We start from the raw sequence: 19,797 nt of genomic DNA on the forward strand, positions 1-19,797 counted from the left end.
TCTAGAGTTCTGTTATCTATCTGTCTATATAACTAGCTAGTTGGTAAGCTAGTTTTCTATGTAAATATCTTAACACTAAACGTATTTTGCACAATTAACTTTTTTGAAATGTTATGACAGTACGGTTCTTTGGTTGCAAGGCCACTCTTGTTGTCCAGACGTGGGCGCGTCTAATTACCATGTAAGGTAGTTGGGGACTGCACTCTTTTGCTCCACTGTGCTTGCATTGGTAGCAACAGGCAATGTGACTGCTCCCTAGTTTGGGCTTCATGCGCCAGTTGAGCACTAACCACCTGCAAATCAGTGGGTGACGTCATGAAGCACTTTGTCCATATTTTTATACGGTCTATGAGTTACAGTCACTAGTGTATTTTATGGCAGCAGTCATTAGTGGTGGGAAGTCCAGACACATTTGAACCTGAGATTAAACCCCTAAAGCCCAATAGCCATAAAATTAGATACCAAACAATAACACTGTCTTAATTTATTGCTTTTATCAGTCTTTGATTCAAGATTCAGCCTTATAACCCACATACAAAAGCTTAGATTGTTTACACTTTGATACAAAAAAGCCTGTTTCAATTAGTCAAACCACTAGAGATAACAAAATAAACAAAAAGGCTGTCCCCCATCCCAAAGGCTGAAATTACCATATTATGTAATTCATAAAGTGTCCAGAACTAGACAAGTGGCTGCTGATCTTTCTCCACTGAGATTTACACAAACAAATTACCCCCTGAGACAAAACAAATAAATCCGCTCTTTGTACATAAGCAAGGAAAAGTCGACTTTCCTTTGAGCTGAATGCCTGTTCAGGAACACCTGAAAACAAGCATTTCTGTATACGTAAATACAATTTCAAATGCAAAAAGTGGCATCCTTCTGAAGTAAATTCTGACCTTACAAACGGTGAAAAAATTCTCAGTCAGTGATTCCAGTTTTGAGTAAATCACCTGACTGCAAGATCCTACCTGGAAAAATTTATCTATGATATGCCCATCTAGCCCTTTGTGGAAACCCTGTTCTATGTAGCAGTCACCTGACAGGTTTTCACAGGTTTCATAATTAGTTAACGCCTTCCTTCTTGCTGAAATAACTGCTGGGATATTATGTTGCGTAACCATCAACTTGCAGGATGCTTTTGCAGAATGCACAAGGTACAGCTCTGCACATGTACCATACATTGTTTATAAGGGCTTTGTTCATCGGCGTATGATTGCAAAAGCCAAGCAAGCATAAGAGGAAGACTTTGAAGGAACTAGAGAGTGACAGAAGCGACAGTGATGGCGACCGTCACTCTGGGCTGGAGAGCTCTGGCTCGATAGAAGCAGCAGCATACGAACACTGCTTGGATCCTCTTCAGGACTTTTCTAGGTTCTATGTAGGCTATTTTATTATTGTGATTATGCACGGTAAGTTTATTCAGCTTCTGTATGTGCCAGTCATAAAACTTAGCAGTTCACAGTTGCTATTTCACTGTAGTCAGGGGAACTAGTTTCTCTCTAGCTGCATTGAGTTCCTTCCTGTAGTTGTGGTGCAATTTTACAACAGCTTCTTTTGCAAGACACCACAAGATATTTGTCAACTGCCTCTTGATCTTCCTGTTCTTCTGTTAACATTTCTGGCCAGCTGCTGGACCTTTATGAGTGTGTATTGAACACTACACCTGGAAATCTTAACGTTTTTCTCAATTTCTCGTGGGGAATAACGTTGCCACAATATGTTCACTTGGCCCTGCACATCTAAGCTTAATGCCTTGTGATTTTCCATAAATCTTACAGCTTTAGTGCCTATTTTTCTTACACTACAGGCCAGTGGTATTAGGCTACCTGTGGGCTATGCCAGTGGGAGGAAACACCTGACAGCGTTGTGCTAGACCCTGAGGGCCAGCCAAGAGCAGTGAATATTTCTTACTGAGGGGCTGGCTGACTTTCTGAGTCCCCATTGCTCAAATGCGCAAAAGTGATGTCGTGCAGTAGGTGGCAGTATTAATCAGTTGTTGAAACGTGCGCGAGTGGTGGTGTTGTATACTGCAGTGGCGCTATTAATCTTAAATGACTAGCGACAGCAGATGAGTATGATAATTTTGAAGAAAAACAACTGTAGATGTGAAATCGTGATTGTGTTCTAGGTAGTAGATAGCTAACTACCTAGAAGGTAAAAGCCAACAGCACGTTGTATATTTTTCAAGTTCAAATCAGCAACAAGGCTAAGTTACTATTCAGAAGTGTAACGTTAGCATTAAAGTAAAACATGGCTTGGGCGGGCATGTGTATTAGAGCCCGACCGATATATCGGTTTGGCCGATATATCGGCCATTATTTGACTTTTTTGACGACTTCGGGATCGGCAGCTATGCCGCCGATGTGTCCCGATTTTTTAATAAGTATAATAAACAAAAAACAATGATTATTTATCTGTCCTTGTCTGTTCGAACGTTGTAATTGCTATTTACTAGAATTATCCAGTAGAGGGAGCAAGTACAAGTGTGAACTGCAGCAGCTGACGCGCTACTTCTCTAATAAGACATTTGTCACTCGTGCCTCATCCAGTATTCTCCACTGCAAGACTTGTCTGCACAGATTCGATTGCTGCAATAAAGGTATGTATATTTAGTGAAAGTTCTTCATTAAATGCGTTTATACGACCACTATGTTTATCAATCCTCATTATCAAGCCAGCGAGCTAGCTAACATATTTGGTTCACTTTAGCAAGCTAGCTGGCTAGCAAGCCTTTATGAAGTGGCAGTGAGCACATAAGCAGCGTAGGATCTACATTTCCAGAGGACATCGCTGTATTCTCAAATAAATAACCAGCCAAAATAAAGTGGTGATTGAATGCATCACACATTTGTTTTTTTATCTGAGATAATGATATTAGCTACTGTATGATGCTGTGTCAATAACCAACGCGTTATTGCAAGCGAGTGTGTCATCTAGTCACGCGCCATCGTAGCAAGCTAACCAGACAGTAAAAACACAGATAAAACACTTATAACATGGATCATTTTAAGCCATGTTATCTAGCTTTGTTGTGATAACATGAGAGAAGGATTGCTGTTGGAGACCTGCACGAAAGCGCATTGTAGTTTTTTTCACGTATTTCATCCAGTCAATTTAATTTCATCTAACGTTACACTTGATTCACTCTTTAGCTCCGCTAGATACTGTCTTACTCTTTGAGATTATGTAGTAGAAATAAAATAAGAAAATATAATTCATTTAACTTACTGAGAATATATAATAAGAAATAATGAGCTAGTCAATAGCTAATGCATTATTGCGAGCGAGTGTGTCATCTAGTCACACATCAGAGTGCATTGTAGTTATTTTCACCACCAAATTCTTATGGACAGGGAAGCTCGCTAGGTAGTCTTACTCTTTGTGATCATGTAGTAGGAATAAAATAAGAAAATATAATTAACGTACTGAGAATAGATACTAAGAAATAATAACAAATTAATAACAACAACAACAATAATAATAATATTCATAAAAATACCTGTTTGAAACTAGAAAGATGGCTGGAAAAGAAAGGAGTAAAAGCAAGGTGTGGAGTTATTTTGATTTCACACACTTAAAGATAGTATTAATATATATATTTAATTTAATATCATCTTTTACTTTTATCTAAAAAGTTATTTGTGTGTTTATTTTTATTTGTTTGCTTAAGTTAAATGTTCTTAAATATAGAAACTAATAAAATATAAGTTTTTTTTTCAAATTGATTTGAAAATGTTGCACTTTTTGACAAAATATCGGTCAAAACATCGGTAATCGGTGGGCTAGGACTCTCCAAAATTGGGATCGGCATCGGACCCAAAAATCTGGCATCGGTCGGGCTCTAATGTGTATTTGCAAAACCTAGGATGGTCTGAGGCAATATGCATTTATTAAATATTATTTCATACCCTATGTGAATGTTACATGAACGTGAATGTTGATTGTGATTTTGTGATATTCCTTACTAGCAGGTGAGTGTGGTATTTTAAGGACAGAACAACAGCACAACTTTGGACTTGAAATGGTGTTGCAGGTAGCCAGCTTGCAAGTATTATGTTAATAGCCTATAGCACATTGTATCTATTTGTTGGATTAGTTCAAAGCACCCAAAAATGGTCACTAGTTCACTTGCTTGCTAACTAGTTTCTATTATATAGCTCAATAGCGATTACTATGGAGGACTAAATGTGCCAAAGTTAAATAAAGAATTAAATAAATTAATAATTAAATAAATACTTAAGTTTATTTTGAAATAATTAAATAATTCCCACCTCATGGCTATTTAATTATTTTATGCTGTATTTCTGAATGGATTTTTTTATTTGATAATGACACTTTTACGAATTGCATATTTCCGAATGGTGTTTTTATTTCCAAACTCCCTTTTTCATTTCATAATGACACTTTTCAAAATGGTAAGCCCTCCTGTCAATCAACACGAGCAGGGTGTGATCACTCACGGTCATTGGTTGCTTATGCATTCAGGGAAAGCAGCAGCACTTCAAATATCAGTCTGCATGTTAAAATTATACATAGTAAGCCCTAGTGCTACAGCTATGTTGAAAGAGTGAGGCTCCCATAGGATCTGGAGTTCATTTTGGTACAAATGTGCTCTTTATTTTAAGCTGTGAACCATGTCTGTACTGTATTTAATTTAGGAGATAATGGGGTTCATTTAAGATGGGGGATTCTTACAAAAAGCTTTATGTTTAAAAAAGATTTGTGTCTTTAATCCACTGATGTAGGCCAACTATATGATGGCTTCATCATTTGATGTGGTTGTTGTAGATCTTGAAGTTGGGCAATGGTTTGCAGTTAGTGGTGAACTAAATTACAGGCATTTAGCAGACAATCTTATCCAGAGCAACGTGCACAAATATTACATAGCATTTACATCCATTTATACAGCTGGACACATACAGTATATGGCAACTATACACATTTGAAACTATTCTGTGTCCTACATGCGAAACTCTGCCTGCATAGACAGATAGCTGTACACTCCAAAAGAATGAAGACAAGTGTGAATGAAGACAATGCAAGCTTGAATGATGACCCAGGCGAATAAGCAAAGTTTGTGTTGTTTACTTGTATGTGTGCTGTGTAGCACAGTGGGTAAGGAACAGGGCTTGTAACTGAAAGGTTATAGGTTCAATTCCTGGGAAGGACACTGCCATTGTACCCTTGAGCAAGGGGCGACATAGCTCAGGAGGTAAGACCGATTGTCTGGCAGTCGGAGGGTTGCCGGTTCAAACCCCGCCCTGGGCGTGTTGAAGTGTCCTTGAGCAAGACACCTAACCCCTAACTGCTCTGGCGAATGAGAGGCATCAATTGTAAAGCGCTTTGGATAAAAGCACTATATAAATGCAGTCCATTTACCATTTACCATTTACTTAACCTGAATTGCTTCAGTATATATCCAGCTGTATAAATGGATACAATGTAAACTGTTGTGTAAGTCGCTGTGAATAAGAGCATCTGCTAAATGCCTGTAATGTAATGTCCTGTTCAACATGTATACATTTGCAGCACTATATTCCTCTTATGTGTGAAACTGAAATCCATCCATTATCTATATCCACTTATCCTGGGCAGGGTTGCGGGGGGTGCTGGAGCCTATCCCAGCATGCATTGGGCAGGAATATACTCTGGACAGGCCGCCAATCTATCGCAGAGCACACACACCATTTGAAACTGAAATGACAAAGTGTAACGGAAATAAATTCAATATCGGTACATAAGCAAATCCTTTCAAGTGCAGGTATTTAACCGATGTAAATAAATGATACAATATGAGACATACTGCAAGAAATTCTAATGACAGTATCATTTGCTTTGTAACAAGGCCAAACTGATGGTCTAAATAGCAATTCAAATATAAGGTGAAATTACAGAACATAAGCATGAAACATCTCTCATGATAATTATGCATAATATAACTACAAAGCTTCTCATAGGTTTAACGCGAACACATGGAAGAAGATTACAAGAGAGAAAACTAATCACAGTTTCTGCTCTGACAACTCTGAAAAAATGGGCACTTCTGTTCTGACCTCTAAACTTGTCATGAGACCACAAACAACCAATAGGAGGTTACAAGGTCAAAGTAACATGAATTGACTATATTTTTGAATGAATTGACTGAATTAGTTGTATTAAATTCCTAAATTGCATTTATATGCATGTTACATTACAGATACACTGTGTGATGCCGTTATTTTTATTCAAGAATGTGTGAACACGGAGTTAATGTTTGATAAGCAACAATTATGAAAAGGTTTTGTGCACAGATGCTCACCAAAAGGACACATTTTGACTAAAATAAATTGCTTTTCCAAAAAGAGGTTCTTGACGGTGCCACTCTTGAAGCTTCTTGTAGCGGAAATGGCTGGAAAAAAGATATTCACAATGTGGAGAGGTTTGGTGCCATTTGGAAAGGTTTTGGTGACAGTGGACCCACCTTTGGTTAAATAAGTCAAATTATACTGCTTTGTTCAATCGACTCCAAACTTTTTTCCTGTTCTTGTAGACATCCTAGGGTGCAATTGGCAAAAGAAATCTGGTTTTGTCCAGTATCAGAAGTACATATATTCACTGCTGAATTAAGAAGAGAAGAAAAAAAAAAAACGATTTTTGAATTTCTGTGTTGTTTTTCTGAATAATTATGTACTATATGTTTACTGTGTGAGACTCCTGTAGGAGTATCAAAGGTGCTCTTCATTTGAAGCTTTGAACTATGTCTGTACTGTGTATAGTTTTGGAGATAATGGAGTCTAAGACCAGGGAGATTCCTACAAAAGCCCTGGGTTTTAAGTTGATTGTAATGAGTTAATTAATGCAGTTTTCTTGTTTTGCTGCACAGGTGACTTCACCAGCTGGAAGATCAGAAGAGAGGTCCTCCCGTATGACACTAGTGGGATCCCTCCTGGTGCCGTTATCTGTCATATGCCTCAGTTCAGGTGAGGGAGAGTACTGTGAAAAATGTCCAAGACTACAGATGGGCATGGATATGCCATAGTACATTCTTATTGTTTGTTCATTGCCTTAAAGATTTCACCCTCATCAAACATCAAAACAAGAAATTTGATTATTTCTTGTTTTGATGTTTAGCAAAATTAAATGAAATTAAATAAAAATTTCTACTCCTATATAAGTAACTCTAGAATGTTCAGATGAAATTAAGTATCATAATTATATTAAAAATACAAACCTGAAAATGAATTAATAAGTATTCACTCCCTTGAAGTTGCAACATGAGTTGCAGAGTGCCCAGCCAATATGGTCATCAGTTTCTGACTGCAGACTCTTGATGCTTTCCAACCACTTATTTTTTCACCTCCTTGCATCATTTCCTGGTATGCAAAGCCAAACGTGTCAAAAATACATGAAATTGACATCTGGAATCACGTTTTGTCAATGTGGGCTCATTCCATTTGCTTATCTTATCTCCTTGTCTCCTTTCCTTGCTGCTAGCTCCACCTATCTGAGTACGCAAGGAAAGGAGGCAAGCCAAGGTCATGCAGACAGAGGAAATTGAAGAAACGTGTAAGGAATTTGGAAATTCCTAGCTCTTTCAAGCATCAGTTGGGGAAAGGTGGATCCACAGTTCGATATTTATGTCAGACATTCCGAAAAAATATTTCCACAGAGGATGCACTTATGTTTCCTTGCTCAAGAATTATTTGGTGAGCCTCCTAGCTTCTCACTTCTTGAAGGAGCATTTAACGGGTTGCATTTTCCTTAAAGATGGCGCACCTCGATCAATTTCTGAGTCAGTCAAGGGCCTCGGGAACAAAGGACGAATAAAATAAGCGATTGGAATGCACCCACATTAACAACGCGAGATTACAAATGTAAATTCCATGCATTTTTGACCCATTTCACCTTCCATACTAGGAAAGGAGGCACGGAAAGGAAGCAAACAGGTAAGAAAATAAGTGGTTGGAACACACCCTTTGATAAAACCTATTTTTGAACACTTCTTATGGTTTCTAACTTTCTGCGTAAGAGTATAATTTCTTTGAATGACTTGCAACAGGAGACACTAAAATTACTTCTAGTAATATTACTGGCCAGCTGATTCAAAATAGGTGTGAATAACTGGGACATAGAACAGGACCTGATTGAGTAGAAAAACAGTGAACAGCAATAACAAGCCTGGGTGTGAATGACTGGTATAGAGAACAAGAACTGATTGAGTAAAAAAAAACATTGAACAGTTAAAAGGTAATAACAGCAACAAGCTAAAGATTTTAGTTGGGCACAGACAGGGCTTGTCCAGACACGTTTTGCAGTGGAAAGTTGACAGTTTCCTCTTCAACTTCCCATCTGGTGTTTGCTTCCTTGTGGAGCGCACCGTTCAGTCCTGTTTTTAATGGACCTCCAAGATGCGTCTGCCAAGGAGACGGCTAGGGGCTGCCTCCATCCCCACAGCTGATAAGGGTGCTTGTGTCAAATTGTGGCACTGCATGAGCCACTGGGGCTTGCAAGGTGTTCCCACTCTCCTTGAACAAGATGTAGGCATTAGCCAATGCGGCCTCCTGCATATGGTGGTACTACTGCTGGTACCACTTCATGTTGCGGTACTTGAAATCATAGTAGTCTCAGAGGTTTACGCCACCCATGTACCCGAGCAAGAGAGAAGCTAAACACAATTGAATTTTCTGACACTACGTGACCGAAAAGTATGTAAACACCTGACAACCAACTTCTCACTGGTTCCCATACAGTCCCATGCTGGATCCCATACAACCTGTAACTTTGCATATCGGCCCGAATTGCAACGCACAGTTATCGCTGACCTCACATTAGCAAGCTCACTAAAATCACCTCAGCTACCTAGCTAAAATTACCACACATTAGCATGCTAGCTAGTAGTAGACAGTTGATTACTTTATATATTCAAGATTTGCAGTCATTATTGTTACTTTACTAAGCAGCATGGTGTTGTTTGCTCTTAATTTTAAAGAACGTATCTGTTTATCACCTGAACATCGAAAGAAATTATATAAACTTTACCTGAACAGAGGACAGTCATGGTACCAGCCCTGAAAAGAGGCAGTGAGGAGCAGTGGATTGCTGAAGAAGACTGGGGCATCGCCGTGCTTCATTTTCATATCTTGGAGCATATCTCGAGTACCCAGTTGGATATTGATATTGAGCATTCTATTCGAGTGCTCATTCACGCCGGGGAGGGTGGGGCATACCGTAATTATTGCCATTTTTGGCAGTTCCATTACTTTCTCCATATATTTATTATTATTTTTCAACCAGTTCCATTATTTCCTCAGTTTGCAGTGCAAACTTTCTGTGACTTCTCGGCTGGTTTGAATGGGAATTGTCATCCTTAATGCTGTGAGAAACAAAGTGGGACAATGTAGATTCTAGAATGTACTGGGATCAAAATTCCAGTCTTGTCAGCTGTTTTAATGAAATATTTGACGGCCCCTGTGAACAGTGAGTTGTTGCTGAGCTCTCCTTCCCCCATTAGGCAATGAGTCTGTGACAAAATGCCTCAAAGACTGAAACCTTGCAATGTACAACAGGTTGTACCAAAACAAACTTTAAAAAAATTAAATGGTAGCCCAACCCTGTTTCATTATTTTAGTCGGCCTAATGCGTGTTTCACATCCCTTAAGGTATACCATGTAGGTTTTTTGTGGCCCTTGAGGACTCTGTGTTTGTAGTCAGGAAAGCCACCTCCTCTGTCCTCAAACCACACCTCTGTTGAGGATGCACCCTTGTGTGCCACAAGCAAAATGTAAAGCGACAAGGTGAGGTGGTCTGAGATATTGAAAATAGCATTTTTAGCAAAATGAATGATTCCAAATAGATGGTAACGGCAATTAGGTTGTGGTATAACAATCTTTACACTGAGTGCACCCCTTAACATGTGAGAACATTATATGTTAGTGACTCCATTTTTTTTGTGTTTTTCCTCATTCGGTATTTAGCTATTCTGGACATTTACTTAGAACTGGGATGTAAACACGAAATCGTGTGTGGAATAAGTACCATTAGCAGGCCGCAGGTACATTATTGCTAGCTAATACACTTATAAAGTGAATGACTTTTTCATGAAGTTATCCATATCCTATTGAAATTTTTTTTTCTTTATTTTCTCAAATACCAGATAATATGTATATGTTCATGGCTATGGATAACTGGTACTTAATGCAAATTGTAGCTGCCTTATCTAACCTGTGTTCTGTAGCTGTTCCAGCGTCCTTTGGTATGCAGTTAATTATGCATTGCTTTGGATGATGTCGTTACAAAATAAAATGTAATATAATATTACATATGTTCCTGAGGTATAGAGTAAGAAATAAATGATTGAAATAATTACAGGTGAACTACCAATGCCTAGGAAGTTATGATGTGTTTTATTATCAGTGAACCAGGATGAGGACAAATTACTGAGCTAGCCAAGTTGAATCTATAAATAGCAGCAGCAGTTCCCATAGGGGTTAGATATCCTGATGGGAGAACAGAATTTGATACCCAACCTTGGCCATCTAGCTGCCTAACATAACTAGCTAGCAAAAAGTTACTAACGCTAACTACGCAAGTTACTAACGTTACTTACAGATCCAACAGAAAACGGACTAACTCTGCATCGCTTTTCATCCTCTTGGCGAACTGCAGCTGACAGCAACAAGGAAAATCTATTTCAAGGTTCACTCTAGTTATTGAACAAGCTCTGCCAGCTTGTCTTTTTGCTTGATTGTATCTAGGCTTTTTAGCATTGTCATTGCTGCAGCTCACAAACAACAAACACTTGTGGAGTCTGATCCCAAACCGCAGCCACTCCCACCCATCCCCACACAGAAAAGAGTGCCATGCCCAGAAACATCCCTGTCACATTTTAGAATTGCAAATACAGGTAAAAGGTGCACAAATTTGGAGAAACTAAGTAAAGACATAGATTGCCAGTGCCTCATAGATATGCCAAGATACTTAGACGGTCTATTAATGCATACTGGTACATTTGTTCCTATAGTGGCAACATCCCGCTTAATTGATTTATTTCAGTCATTTCATGCATAAGATCTATTAATTTAATGAATGATTTTTTTTAAACACTCACACTGTTTTCAGTGATTTTTAACTATATTGCAACTGCTTTTTGACTCAATATGTTATTTTCCGTGACAAATGCCCAGCCTTAATTATGCATATTATTAGATACCGCATTGTGTTAAGCATTGTTTTTATTGCATATAGGCTATTATAGTAGGCAATTAAAACAGAAAAATGTAGTAATAACAGGGCAACTGAAAATTTCTGCAAATCAATATAAATAATTAAAATACTAATTAATCTTTAACTAAATGTAGAGTAAAAACTCATTTTGTGATACAAAATCTTGACTTGACTTTAAACTCATATTTTGACTTAATTTTGAAGCAACTGAACACTCAAGATTGCTTAGGATCACTGGCAATCGGTCAAAGAACATCAATTGATTGCCAGTGGAGACAAGGAGATTGCCAACGGACAGCATTACATCATTTTTAATTTCTATTTTTTATTTGTAAAGTGCAGAGATTTTCGTTTTACAATCCAATCCAATCCCAGTTACTAGATGCAAGGGTTCACATACCGGCCTAAATTGTGACAGACAATGTTTAAAATGTTTAGACAATGTGTTCAATAAAGATATGAAAAGTGCAATTGATTGTGTGTTATTAGTTAAAGTTACAATCTCAAAGATTTCCGTTTCGTTCTCTTTGGTGGTACCAATGGCGAGAAGCGGTAATTGCAGGTGTGTTTTTGGACCTCACTTCCCATAGATCCAACCGGATCCAACCAGTGTCGCCTGTGTGACATCAGTCAGTTGGCACGCCAACTATAACACTTACTATTTACTGAATAAAAAACGGTTGTTATAAAAGTAACGTTATGTACATACTCATTCGTTGTCTAACATTAGGCTAACTTAAGATGTCTTTACACTGCCGAGCCGGGTTAAAATGCCGTAGCAAACCTGGGGTAGAATTAGTGATGATCAATTTCTGCAAACGTTCTTTATCCACCTTTTGCCCGGTATGAACATCTTTACACTGCAGAGAAGAATTCGCGGGATTCGCTGTGGCTCGTGCAAGTATGTATCTCGTGCACAATAAGCAGTCTTTTTTGTGAATGATTGTTGTGTGGTATTTTTGAAACAACTGTTACACCTGGTGTTTCTGGTTTTGCTAGCTAAACTGTTCGAGAATAAAGCTGAGCTGGGTGTTAAATTAGCAATCAGAACAAGAAGAATAAAACAAAAACAAAGGAGATTTCATCAAAAAGGGCATAAAGGCTGAAGGAGCATATGAGGAAGCGTAATAAAATAATGCTAATCCATACTGCCGTATTCTTTTATTTAGTTTTCTCCTGCATGGCGTCTTCAGAAATCAGACCCGGCTCTGCTCCACATACCCTGGCTTTATTCCGACCATTATAATATATTGATGAACGCGATGGCAATGTAAATAATGGTAATGTTAAGGCCAGTTCAGATCAATGATTTGCAGCGAGGCAAAACGGTTTTAGAATGTTGTAGAGAAAATTGCAGCGGTGTGAACTGCTAGTAGCAGAGCCGTTGCCTGCCCTGAGGTTTTAATAGACCGAACTTGTCAAATCGCCAAGTGCAGTTTTAGAACGTTTACAATCAGACGCCTTGGAATTTTGCAAGTTGCATCCAGTCTCATTGCGATTCATTGATCTGAACTGGCCTTTAGTTAGCTACATTGCAACATTGCAACAAGGTAGCATTGCATTCGAGATACGGTTTGCGAGGTCGGTACCGGTCGGTAGCATTAGCTAGCGTTTTTTCTAATTGTTAGCTGACATTAGATTGTGTTAATTACATTAGCTAGCTAGCTAACGCAATGTTACCTGATATGAGAGATGGATACTGTGTGCAACGTTGTCTAAACTAATGTTGTCTTTCTTGACATGGTCCGGTAGCTAGCGTTAGCTGTGCAAATAGCTATGTAATTTAGTAAAGTTACAGTGTAATTAAATGTAATACGAAATCTACATCAACAAATAATATGATCTCTCATGTTACACAAAAACTTTTTAGGGTTCCATGACTCCCCCCACCCCCCCTTTCTCTGTTATTGTAACACATGCAGACACCAGAAAAAACAGTACGCCACTCACACACAAGTGAGTTGAAGAGCGAGCCTGTTGCGTTAGTTCCGCCTACCCTCTCAAGCGGACCAACCACTGATGGGTGATGGAAAACGCGTCACTAACTATGCGTCGCTTGTGATTTTTTCCCGGGAATGTCGCCACAGACACCCAGTTCTTTAATCATAAATTATTAATCACCATTGTGTTACCTAATTCGGCGATAGATAGTGACTTCACAGACATTTGTTTTAATGAAAATCTTCGAGATTATTACTTTAAAGTGGAATTTGTTTGTATATTACTCTGACTTAAATGAAGATCAGACCATTTAATGAGTAATTAATGCAGAAATCCAGGTAATTCCAAAAGGTTCACAAACTTTTTTTTTTTTTGCAACTATATGTGAAACAGGGCTTTTTTCCATTTTGCACTTTATCATACCACACACAACAATGCATAAATACACATCACATTATACAATGAAAACTGTTAAATTTGCAGATGATACAAAAATGGGAGGTTTAGCCAATAGCCAACAGTTTGATACAAAACTGGGAGGTTTAGCCAACAGTTTGGAATCCACTAAAGTAATCCAAGAAGATTTAAACAGAATCCAGAAGTGGGCAGAAACCTGGCAAATGAAATTCAATATAACTAAATGTAAAGTTCTACATGTGGGAAATAAAAACATAGGGTAGGATTACTTTATGGGTGATACAAAATTAGAATGTGCACATGTAGAAAAAGAGGAGTAATAGTTAATCAAAGCCTAGCGGGGTCTGGTCAATGTGCTGTAGCAGTAAAAAAAAAAACAGCCAACAGGATGCTGGAATACATAGCCTGGAGTATTGAGTTTACATCTAAGGAGATCATACTCACCCTATACAATACCCTTGTCAGACCACACTTACAGTATTGTGTGCAGTTCTGGGGACCGTACTACAAGAAAGATATAGAGGCGCTGGAAAAGGTCCAAAGACAGGCAACCAGATTGATTCCAGGTATAAAAGTGTTTTGAGGAAAGGCTTGAGATGCTTGGACTTTTCAAGCTTAGTAAATGGAGACTTGGGGGAGATTTAATTGAGGCTTTTAAATTCATTAAAGGGATTAACAAAGTGAACTACAGGAAATTATTCAAGTTGAGTTCGGTTAGCAGAATGAGGGGGCATAAATGGAAACTGGCAAAGGGTAAATTTCAGGCATTAGGAAAAGATTTTTTAACACAGAGAGCGGTCATAGTGTGGAATAGCTTGCCTGGTCATGTAGTGGAGGCAGAAACACTGGAGGTATTCAAGGCCCGGATTGATACAGTGTTAGATACTATCTAGCTATTAGGTAAACTAAGCATTAAGTACAGTTTAGTGGTAGGAATAGACGAGCAGTGTTGGGCTGAATGGCCTGTTCTTGTCTTACGTTGTCTTACGTTATCTTATGTTAACTGCAATCACATGCAAACTCACTGTGCATTCACACAGCAAGCAATTTGTCACCCAGGTTGCTGGAAGTCCATTCTTTCTCTATGTAGCTGAGTGACACCCAGCAACACGAGCAACTGGGCAACTAAGCAACTAAAGTTGCCCGAAAAATGTTGCCCACAGTTTAAATTTTCGCAGGCATCACTTGTCAACAGCAAATCAGAGTTTCGGGGAAAAATGCACAAACAACTTATCATTATGGTACAATTGCATCCGGTGTTATACAAAATGTTTTTAAAAAAGAGTACAGCGTCTGAAAATGACGCTTGGACGGCAGTTTCAACTTGCTTGATAGCTAGTTAGTGAGGGAGATAGAGATCGCTGGCTAGGCAGCTAACTAATGAGAGAGATATAGATATATATGGCTAACGAGATGGCAATAACAAATATTTATCAGTATCCTGACAACTATAGAAACAAACGGAGATGATATGTGGCTATATGGCAAGTATACATATTTGATGACACTATTATTTATCTTCAATAATATGTAGTTTCACGAGACCGCTATGAGGATACAACGGTAAGCTCCTGCCCCTCCCTCAGCCTAGTAAACTTGAGCAACCCATCAACCAAGTTGCTCACTGTGTGAAGGCCCTGTCAGGGTTTCTTCTGAAACTCTTAATCTAGTTTAACTTAATTTTTTAAATTAAAATTCTAAATCTGGTTTCTGTGCACCAGTGAAAAAGCGTCATCCAGAACACAGATGTTTGACCTTCAGTGCACACATGATAAAAATACTCTTACCTTAATTAAGAAATGATTTTTCCTGTTCAACAATTGTATGAATTTGAATATAAATCTGACTGCCCCATTGTCAAGTGCATGTATTGACTATGAGTGCATATTGAAGGTATGAATTGAGGATATCTGTTTAGCATGTGTGTTGCCAATGAGTTTATGCCATGGTGCATGTATGTGGTGGTTTTTAGGGTTTGTTTTCAGTGTACTGTATGGGTGATAAGGGCACGTGTTGGTGATTAGTGTGTGTATGTATTGGTTTTAACGGGATGCGCTTGGTGTTTGTTGGTGTTCCCTCAGCTGGTTCTTCCTGGAGCAGAAGGTCGATCTGAAAGGCGAGGGGTTCTGGGAGGAGCTGTTGGATAATTTCCAGCCTGATATCTCTGTCCAGGACTGGTGAGCCTGCTTGCACCTTATTTCTGCTTCTGTCTGCATACTGTAACATGGAGATGTGCCACCATACCACACTTCCAATTGGTTTTTATTCCTCTGGGTGAACTATTCTATGGCAACAACACATTCTAATAGTCTAGTTGCTGAACCCCCACACACATTATTTGCAGTTAGTATATACATAAATAACAATTGCACATGCAAAATTAGCTTCAGATAAAGTGACTAATTTGCTATTATTCTTGGATTACACAAATACAGTGTGGTGAAAAATGGTTAACTTTTAATTGCTAACATTAACTTAATTTTCATGTAAAGCGGCATGTTGTAATAGTAATATTATGTAATCTCAGCATCTACAAGGGATGTTGTGGAGACCCGCTCAGTCCAGCCTGATTCCAGTGGTCAGTGGTGATTTGACTATAAGTGAAGCCTGAGACTAAGGGGGGTCAAGACAATTTGAGACCGAGACCATAGCACTGTGTTTTTAAAAGGATAACACAATATTAACCATATGAAATGCACATTTCTGTATGCATTTCTATATGCATGAAAATGTTATTTGCAATAGTGAACCAGAGACATTGGCATTTTTTCAGAAATATTTCAAATGTATCCATCTCCATCGGTTGGAATTAATATAAGGTGAAAGGTCAAACATTTCAGGTCATGACTTAAAGCAAAGGAGCATCCTTAAATGTTTTGAGGGCTAAATTAATAAGTATGTTTTACCAATGCCAGAACATTCCCTATTGCCGAATTGGCTGAAATGCTTTGTTGCTTGTGCTGGGTCTTGCCTCAGCAGCCAGCTTCGCCATCTTGGTAATTCACCTCTCTCATTTTAGTTTAAATCAAAATGAGAACTTACCCAGTCACTGGCTGGCCATTACATTTGGACATTACATCAACGCTTACTTTTGGCTGTAGAGCAGCCCAATCTAGGCACTACATCAAGTCTGTGTCCCAGTGGTAGCCTTATTAAAATAGACTAAACTACCAAAAAAATAAATAAATTCAAAAGTAAGCCAGCTTTATTTGAGAGCTTTGCATTACAGTCACACCTTGAATAATGTCTCTAAAAGGGTCCTAGTCATAGTAGATTATGTGATGTACACATTATCTACTATGTCTAGGGCCCTTTTAGATGCATATTATTCAAGGACCGACTATAATAAAAAAGCCCTCAAATAAAGCTTACTATATATATATATATATATATATATATATATATATATATATATATATATATATATATATATATATATATATATATATATACAGATATAAACAGATATGTACAGTGCAGTCTGTAAGTACTTGGACAGCAACACAATTTTTGTTGTTTTGACTGTGTTCTCCAGCACATTGGATTTTAAATGAAACAAGGAATATGAGCTTAAAATGCAGACTGTCAGCTTTAATTTGCAGGTATTTACATCTGTATCGAGTGAACTGTATATAAATTGCGGATGTCCCGCTTCAAAAGAACCTTAAATTTGACAGAAAAATATTCAGATGGGCGCTCGTGCCATTGATCTGCAAATGTAATGTTACGCACTGCAGTGTTTCATTTTGTTTTGGTCTGATACCTTGCAAATATTTGCATGCACACATACAGTACAAATGTATTTCTTTTGTGGTTCCTTTCAAAATTGAGTCCTCAATTCATCATCTGAGACAGATTCCAAGGCCAGGACAGTACACAAGTATTCCATAGTAAATCTTTTGTCACATTTATAAAAAATAAACACACTTTCCCTGATGGGAAGCTCATCTGTGTTCCTTTTGCAGGTATGAGGAGAGCCAGTTACACCAGTTCATCTATCAGCTGCATGTGAGGCTGCTGGGAGCCAATGGGGAGACTGTGATTCAGGAGCACACTTTCAGCCCAGAAGAGGACACCAGCAACTTCTCACACACGTGGAAAGAGGTAAGGCCTGTGTGTGTTCATTGTCTTTTTTTACATAGATCTCAGTTACAGTAAGTTAATAACCTACCTTGTTATGTATATTTTCATCTGTACTGAAAAAAACACATTACTGAAACATTATGGGAGTGTCGTAAATTAGTCTGGGAGAATTTATTCATTCCAGGGGGTAACTTCCACTACTGCCATTGTAACAAATGTATGTGTTTGTGTTTGTGTGTGTGCGTGTGTGTGTATGTGCATATTCACAGGTGTCCCATGTGTTCTCCAACTATGGTCCTGGGGTACGGCACGTTCACTTTGAGCACAAGCTGAAGAACATGTCCATGATTGATTTCCATGCCACACGAGTTACAGACAGCGCAGTCATGGTCAGGGCCACCAGGTCCACTCCACACTAAACACAATGGAGACTGCTGGCATACAGGTCTTCACCAAAGAAAACATACCCTGTAAAATTATACCTGTTTCTATCAGGTCTTTGGTTCATGTATGAGATTATTGATTGAACTATATTTTAAAAACTTAAGTAAAAGAGCAGAATGACTGTTTTCTTCCAGTTTTTCAATTCCAAATTTGTATATTTCTAGTGTTGCTGCAAACCCCTCTGTCAGTTTGTGAGAGTACAGACAAGCATGGCATTCCTGTGAAATATGAAGTCAGTTACTGTTTCTTTTTATTCCACACTCCAGTTTAGCTCACACAATTATGCAAGACTGGGTGCCCAATTGACCAGAGATCACTGATGCACAGCGAGACAAAGACATCTCTCAGGAGATTTCTTCCTTTACCGGTGACTCTGCCAATTATCAACTGCCTTGCAGGGTCACAGGGCACAGGTTGAGCTAGATTCAATACAAGGCGATAGAGCCCATCTACACAATGTCTGCACAGGATAAGCCACCCAGCAGCCCCTGAGATTTGTTTTATTGAAATATTCATTTTTGGCACATTTTGTGCAGAAGTCTGTGAAACAGCGCGACTAAATGTACAAAGAAATGATTAAACACAGCTGCGCCATATTCCCTTATTACAATGGGCATAAAGTTGTAACCAAATAAGGTCTTCCTGGATTTCTTTTGAATTACCATGGGTAAACGTGCCGTTCCACTGCAGTTGTTGCTGTTCACAAAGGTCATTCATAAAAAAATTCCATCTATACCAATGACCTACAGTGGTTAACAACAACTTAATACTTATCAACATCATGGTGATTTTGTGTTCTGCATTTGTGTTTAATGTTATTATGATAAATTTGCTTTCCCAGTGGGATAGGCTGCTTCAGGGGTAACATTAATCGCGTTGGAAACAAACATTCACACAGCAGTTTATGCCCCATTGTCTGTGATTAGCAAAAGCTGGAAGGGGCGAACTGTTAGCTGGCCCAGCCTCCAAAAAATATACCATATATATAACCACTTTTTTTTAAGGAGATTGCAGACAATTTGCATTAAAAGGTCTCAGGCACCAGTCAGCATTGCTCATAATAACAAAAAAATGTAGTAAATATGAAAATTTGGCAGTTGTCAGCCAAATTTTGGACAAGCTTAATCTTTCTTAGATATTTTGACCAATCGTTGATGCTAAATTTTGGAAATCATGGATGACTACTTTGCCTGGAAATTTCAGTGGGTGAGATGCTTGCAGTTTAATGGAGAATAAAACAATTATAGCAATAAGTCCGCTAATATCAGGTTAGCTTGCTAGCAATACATGAAGGTAGGAGTTGGGATAAAATTATTATTTTAATGTTTAAATGTACTTCAGTAAATAGCTGTTTTATCTTAGGAGTTAATGTCAAACCAATTGAGATGTTTGTGAGTACAAATATTAATGATTAAGCTGTAAGGCTCTTGTTAGTTTTTGGTAAACAAGCGTCAAAAATGAATAAATGATAATGCTGTAACATTGGTTATTGATAAACAAGTTTCAGTCGAGAAAAAGTAGCTATATAATCAGTTATTTTAGAGAAACCATTGGTATTAATGAAGGATCAAGCTGTAACATTTGTTATTGATAAGCAAGCACCAGAACAGAAATGATCATGTTGAAGTGTAGTTTCTCTTTACACTCTGTTTCTCTTTGACCAAGATAAGACTTATTTAGAGTAGGGGAGAATGAGGCCAAACCTAA

At 38.2% G+C, this 19,797-nt stretch overlaps 1 protein-coding gene across 1 annotated transcript in view; it reads left to right on the forward strand.

Annotated features, from left to right (window-relative positions):
- Window positions 1-18,214, forward strand: part of nccrp1 (P1, F-box associated domain containing) — a 36,932-nt gene extending 18,718 nt beyond the window's left edge. Inside the window, exons 3-6 of the mRNA XM_064352074.1 lie at window positions 6,866-6,962; window positions 15,645-15,740; window positions 17,529-17,667; window positions 17,916-18,214. Of these exons, the coding sequence (XP_064208144.1) occupies window positions 6,866-6,962; window positions 15,645-15,740; window positions 17,529-17,667; window positions 17,916-18,065 (482 nt within the window). The 3' untranslated portion in view covers window positions 18,066-18,214. The remainder of the gene's footprint in view (window positions 1-6,865; window positions 6,963-15,644; window positions 15,741-17,528; window positions 17,668-17,915) is intronic.
- Window positions 18,215-19,797: the final 1,583 nt, after the last annotated feature.

The sequence above is a fragment of the Anguilla rostrata genome, chromosome 9, assembly GCF_018555375.3.
Source record: "Anguilla rostrata isolate EN2019 chromosome 9, ASM1855537v3, whole genome shotgun sequence".
In the NCBI taxonomy this organism is placed as follows: domain Eukaryota; kingdom Metazoa; phylum Chordata; class Actinopteri; order Anguilliformes; family Anguillidae; genus Anguilla; species Anguilla rostrata.